The sequence below is a fragment of the Puma concolor genome, chromosome D3 (genome assembly GCF_028749965.1).
Source record: "Puma concolor isolate L17-30 chromosome D3, mPumCon1.1.hap2, whole genome shotgun sequence".
NCBI lineage: Eukaryota > Metazoa > Chordata > Mammalia > Carnivora > Felidae > Puma > Puma concolor.
In genome coordinates, this window is record NC_141678.1 from 32,576,090 (window position 1) to 32,582,743 (window position 6,654).

The 6,654-nt window shown below is 48.4% G+C and overlaps 1 protein-coding gene across 8 annotated transcripts in view; it reads right to left on the bottom strand.

The window, feature by feature from the left end:
• The window catches only part of PRELID3A (PRELI domain containing 3A), a 41,681-nt gene extending 35,237 nt beyond the window's left edge, over positions 1–6,444 (bottom strand). For 7 of the 8 annotated variants that reach the window (XR_015242425.1, XR_015242424.1, XM_086682417.1 and 4 more), the window contains exon 1: positions 6,320–6,444. Coding sequence is in view for 5 of the 8 variants with exons in the window: in XM_086682417.1 (XP_086538543.1) it covers positions 6,320–6,351 (32 nt within the window). In the remaining 3 variants the exon portion in view is untranslated. Of the gene's footprint in view, positions 1–6,119; positions 6,298–6,319 lie in introns of those variants that run through there. The other variant, XM_086682419.1, reaches the window with a different exon arrangement.
• Positions 6,445–6,654: the final 210 nt, after the last annotated feature.

The window sequence follows — 6,654 nt, forward strand, 5'->3', positions numbered from 1 at the left end:
CCAATGTGTGTGCCCCCAGAGGGCATCCGAGCCCCCTGCCCCCAAGCCCCCCTGGGTATGTCAACAACACCATCGTTCTTCAGACACACCCAGACAAGTTTAAACAGCACGTGTAGACACAGCCCAGACTCAAAACTAAGACACTAAGACACACCCACACACACACACACGCACGCACGCACCTTAAACAGATTAAACTGGCATCAGGCTCAAACCATAGGCAGATTTATCATATCATCAGCTTTTTATATTTAACTAATGATGAACATCTTCCTAGATCATGAACCTATTTTCAGAAAGGCGATTATAAACAGCTGCACAACAGGTTACCCTGCAGACATTTATATTCAACCAGTTCCCTATGGTGGGTTATTTTTTTTTTTAAGTTTATTTATTTATTTTGAGAAAGAGAGACAGAGAGAGCCAGCAGGGGAGGGGGAGAGAGAGAGGGAGAGAATCCCAAGCAGGCTCCACACCGTCAGCACAGAGCCCGACATGGAACTCGAACTCACACACCACGAGTTCATGACCTGAGCCAAAACCAAGAGTCAGACGCTCAACCAACGGAGCCATCCAGGTGCCCCCTGTGGTGGGTTATTTAGTTTACTCGGCAAAATACAGACAGTAGTGAGCGCTGGTTACACTCATCTTTCATTCATCTAATTCTTCCTTAAGATAAATTCCTGGAAATGGATTTACTAAACCAAGTATCAAATATTATGACAAAATTGAATGTTTTTGGTCCATATTTGACATCCTTTTAAAATATCAGTTACTGACCATTCATTTCCTTTATCCTCATAAAAGTCTGTCCCAGCTCTGAAAGTTTGCAGCAGAGCCCAGACTAGAACTGGGTCTTCCAGCCCCCTACCCTATGTTCTTTCCATTGAGTTCCATGACCTCTAGATTGGCAGGAACTGGTCTAAAATTCCCTCTCTTAAACAAAGAAATGCTTTTTCAAACTGTGGAATCATGTCACCGAGTTAATGCATCTACTAGCTGTAACACAAAGGGATGAAAAAGCAGAGATGTGGCTGCACCGATCACTCTGTAGGACCCAGACGCCGAGCCTCCCTCTCTGAGGAAGAAAGGTCAGGGGTATGGTCATCCAAGATCTAGGGAAGGAGGGAGAACCGGACACACATGAAAGCTGCAAGGGACCTAGTTACATGGGGCCCTTCTCAACGAAATACTCTGCGGGCGCTGCAGGCTAAGGTCCTAAGAGGTGTTCCCATACAAATCCCTGCTTTAAGCAGAATAGGCTTTGCCTCTTAAAATTACTTAAAACTATCAAAAAGTTGAAGAAATATTGGTATTAAGCAAATCTTACACAATAATCTTTCTTTTATATAGAAACCTTATATCTTTCTCACTGATTTAAACTAAATACAAGCCACTTATGACACTCACATAATAAATAATCCTACTGATTATAGGAGAATGACCACATCCGTTTAACAGAGACATCAACAGATGCAGGAAATAACATTTTTTAAAATAACAAGTGTTAAGTACAGCAAGTCAGTATCACACACTTCCTGGTTGAAGGCAATAGCCTGACACTTGTTTGGCAAAAATGGCGAAGTCTGGCCATATGGAGTGTTGGAGAGGACAGGAGAAAGGGGGGAGTTGGAGCTGCCAGTGACACACTGGCCCAGGCCCTGAGAGACGCTGAGCAGGCAGGTGCCCTGGTGTCAGGGCTCAGGCACAGGGTCTGGGTTAGGCAGGACAGGAATCGGCTGGAATTCATCCTCCGGGGTGCGTGGTCCTGGCTATGGCTTCAGGTCACTCCTGGTGACCTTCAGGTCACACCTGGCTATCACTTCAGGTGATCGGGGTGCAGTGGGAACCTGGTCCCAGGGTGGGAGGCCCCCACCACAGAGTGGCTGCCTCAGAGCACAGTGCCACCACTGAAGGGCCAGGCAGCACTCTTGCAGCGCCTGGAAGGTGGCAGCACTAGGCCCACCTGGCACACTGGGGAGCAGAAAGGAGTAACAGAGACATCTGTCTACGCACAGCCAGGGTGGCAGAAAGATGAGTGGGATGAGATTATAGGATGCCTGGGGTGTGCCTGAAATAACCCGGCAGTGGGGGGTTTGGGGGGTGGGGAGCAGTGGGTGGGGACACGTGAAGCCAAGCCTGGCTGCAAGAGGGTGACTGTCAATGTGGGAGATGGCAGTGGGCACTCACTATTCTCAGCTCTCCGCTTTTGCATACTTTTAAAATTTCCATAATAACAAGCTTTTAAAAATATATATATAACTTGCCATAACCAAGGCAACACGTCCCTGCACCCACCCAAAGCAACTCTAGGCCCAGACCAGCGGTTCTCAGAGAGTGGTCCACACCCAGGAGGCTCCCGGGCCCTTTGGGGAGTTCTGCCAGGCCCAAAGTGTCTCAATGCTACTAAGACATGATTGGCCTTTTTCACCATACTGACATTTACCCTGATGCTGCAAAAGTAAGAGAGTAAAGCTTGCTGGCCTCCCACCGTGAATTAAGGCCCTGAACCCAAACCTGGGGTCAGCGCCCACTGCTATACATGCACTCAGGAAAACAATGCCAGTGTCTTCTTAAGAATACCCATTATGGGGGCGCCTGGGTGGCGCAGTCGGTTAAGCGTCCGACTTCAGCCAGGTCACGATCTCGTGGTCCGTGAGTTCGAGCCCCGCGTCGGGCTCTGGGCTGATGGCTCAGAGCCTGGAGCCTGTTTCCGATTCTGTGTCTCCCTCTCTCTCTGCCCCTCCCCCGTTCATGCTCTGTCTCTCTCTGTCCCAAAAATAAATAAACGTTGGAAAAAAAAAAAAAAAAAGAATACCCATTATGGGGCGCCTGGATGGCTCAGTCAGTTGAGTGTCTGACTTCGGCTCAGGTCATGATCTCGTGGTCTCTGAGTTCGAGCCCAGAGTGTTGGGCTCTGTGCTGACAGCTCAGAGCCTGGAGCCTGCTTCGGATTCTGTGTCTCCCTCTCTCTCTGCCCTTCCCCAATGTTCTCTCTCTCTCTGTCAAAAATAAGTAAACATTAAAAAAATTCAAAAAAAAAGAATATCCATTATGAAATAGTAAGACTATTAATTTTACATTAGACCCTTAAGTCCCCCCTCTACTGATATTCTGAGCGAGAGAACATGATGCAGGCAGGACATGCTCCAGCCGCACGTGTGGGTGCATGGTGACTGGGGAAGCATGGGGCAGCTATTGGGTGGGGGGGCCCTCGTGGCTGCTTCTTTCCGGCCCACCACTCCAAGTAAAACAACAGATGGATGACCTCTGGTTATTCAGACGTAGGCACTTGGCAGACATTTTCTCAAAAATTAATAAAGTGAACTTATCAGTTCAACAACTGATTGTATTTGCTGCCAAAGAAAATTTGAGCTTCTGAGTGCAGAATGGAATTTTAGAAAACTTGTATCCTCTACCATGAGCCTGATGACTGTGCCATATTGCAAACCTGACGAACCCATATATGCCAAGTGACTGGTGCATAATGTCATAAAATCATACAGGACTGAAAGACCCGGGCCGATTACTCTGGTAATTATGGCTTTGGAGTTGACATTGCAACAAACTTCAGAAACTACCACTTGTCTCGCTATAGCAGCAAATAGCCCCAATTACTTTAAAAGACTATTAAAATATTGCTGCCTTTTCCAAATGGGTTTTATTCATATACTGAGTGAGGCTGGGTTTTATTTGTATATTTGAACCAAAATAACAGACTGCAAAACACTGAATACAGAAGCAGACATGAGTATCAAGCTATCTTCTATTAAGCCAGAAATTAACAACAACAAAAATATCAAACAGCGTCAATCTTCTTACAACTTCTTGTGCTTTTGGAAAATATAGGTTTGTTATTTAATACAAATGTTATTTACATTAATACAGTGGGTCTATTGTTATTAATTTTAATAAATTGGTAGATATTTTTAAGTTTATTGGTTTTAATTTCTAATACGGTAAATATCGATAGATATAACACAGATTAAAACTGTTTGGGGTATCTCACATTTTCTAAGAGTGTAAAGGGGTCCTGAGGCCGAAAAGTTTGAGAATCACTAACCCAATGGGCCCTTGATTAAATGGATCAGAAATATGCACAGGGGTGGATGATATGGAATGATATGGTGGAATAAAGGGGGAATGTCATGTTCTTTCAATAAGAGACAGGATAAACTGTGACATATTCATACAATGGAATATCATGCAGCTAGGAGACACACACACCTCCTTAACACACTGTTGTGAAGAAAGGGAAATGGTCAAAAGACCTGTACCAGGTGATCTTGATTCCTATTTTAAAACAACAAACGGCATCACATGGACATCACGTGAACACACACACATAAACGTAGTCAAATGGACCTTTGCAACATAGACCTTCAGAAGGATACCCACCAAATTCATAATTTTGTCTGCCTGTGGGGAGAGAGAAAGGGAAGAGCACTGGAAGGCATTCAACTTTTGTCTGCAATGTTCAACTTCTCTCATTTAAAAGAAAAGGAGGGGGCAGGGAGCAGAGGACCAGCACTTAGCCCACAGCTTGGGGGCTCACTGAATTCTTTTGGTGGATTGCCAGCTGCCCTCATTTTGCAAGGGCACCTGGTTTCCCGGAGATTCCTCAGCCCCTCAATGAGCACCTACTCTGTGCCAGGCACTGGCAGAGTGCCAAGGACACAAAATGAATGAGGTAAAAGAATGAAGGACTGATAGAGGCTACTACACCAATGAAGCTCAAAAAAATACGTGCCAGACATAAAAGAAGCCAGACACAAATGACTACGTACTGTATGATGAGATTTATACGAAATGTCTAGAAAAGGCAAATCAATAGAAACAGAGTGGTGGTTGCCTGGGGCTGGAGATGAGAGTGGCGGGGGACTGTGAATGGGCATGAGGGGTCTTTGTAGGATGATGGAAATGTTCTAAAGCTGGACTACAGTGATGGTTGTGTAACTCTGCAAATGCATTAAGAATCACTGAACTGTACACTTTAAATGGGTGTTTATCAATAGTGACTTTCCACAGCTGACCATTCACTTCTGCCTGTCAACCAACATTTCATGAACTTCTAGGATAATCCTTCCCAGGTGTTCAATGACAAAACTGAGCCCCAATGCCTGGGCATACAGTTTGCAATGACTTAACTTATCCCCTCTGCATCTGGATGGTGTCAGTTATGTCCCAACCTTGGAAGGACTGAGAAAAGAATCTCTGGAGTCTCTCTCAAGGGGTTTTCTCTGGATCTTTCAAGGAACCCCAGTCGAGAAAGGCTGCAGGCCGTACAAAAATCAACACTATAACTAGATCCCATAAAGTCTCAAGATCTCATTAAAAATAACTTCAGAGGTTTTAAACCACTTGATAAATTTTTATTTTACATAATAATTTATATAAAAAGGTCAAAGAATGACAATTCCATTTCATGCAATATTTTCTTTTTCAGAAATGAAATGCTTCTCTTAAGTGGGGTCAAGGAATCTTTAAAATCTTTGTTCCTTTAAAAAATATTAAAAGATGGTTTCATAGTGTCACAGATCAAGCGACTTATTTGGAGGTATCATTTAGGTCACCAAAGTACTCTGAAACAGTTCGCAGTTTTCCATGCCGGCTTTGGAGGCCTTCCATGCCCACAAGTGCATGCAGGCTGAAAGACCCCCACAAGCCTTCTCCACATTTGGCTTCCTCCCGAGCTCACTTAGCGTCGGTGTTCAATTGCCCTACACAATCTCAGCAACGGACCAGGCCAGCTCTCCAGGCCTCTGTTCTCCCCGGGTCGCCGCGCGCCCTGCCCAAAGAGCGCATTGTGCAGGCGGAGATACGGCCTGCTCCCGGGTGGTCTGCGGAGTGCGCACCATCACTTTGCCGGGTCCTCTCCCGGCCACGTCCACTCGGGCCTCCCGGCACACCGGTGCACCCTGCCGCGGAAAGCACTGCCCCGCTCCCCACCGTTCGGCCCCCGACGGCTAGCGGAGAACCGTCCCCGCGGCTCGGCCCTCCGCCAGCCCCCAAAGGAAAGGCCGCCCCCCGCCCCCTGGATTTAGCAATCCCACCACGGGCCTCCGTCAGTCAGGCGGCCCCTCCATCGAACAGACTGCACCACTCGGCGGGATCTCTACCTAACGTCGTCCTAGCTGGGACAAGGCCTGCTCCTCTTTTTAGGATGCCGGGGCCGCGGTCTGGGAACCGCCAGCGCGGGGCCGGGCGGGCTCTGCGAGGGCTGGGTCTGGGGTCTAGCCTTCCTCGACCACCCCCAGAGGTTTGGGGGGAGGAGCAGGTGCCGGTCCGGACCCCACCGTGGCCCGCAGCCCGACCTCACCCGAACACGTGCTCCGAGCTCCAGATCTTCATCGCCGCCGGCCGCCGGCCGCAAGGCGCGGGTTCCCGACTCGGACTCCGCGCGCCCGACTCAGCGCGTCCGGCTCCTCCCTCGCGGCGCGTGGGGGCGGGGCGGGGGCGGGGCGCGCGCGCGGTGGGCGGGACCCGGACCCGCGCTCTCCTGCACCTCTCGCTTGCCTGTTATTTGGCCACGAGGGTTGTGGCGGCTAAAAATAGGGATGCGGGACTCAGCTGTCCCCGCGGATGGGGCATCTGCGCTGCGGCAAGGAGATGCGCGGAGAGCACTAGCTGCAAATGCAGGAATGGAGGTGAGGG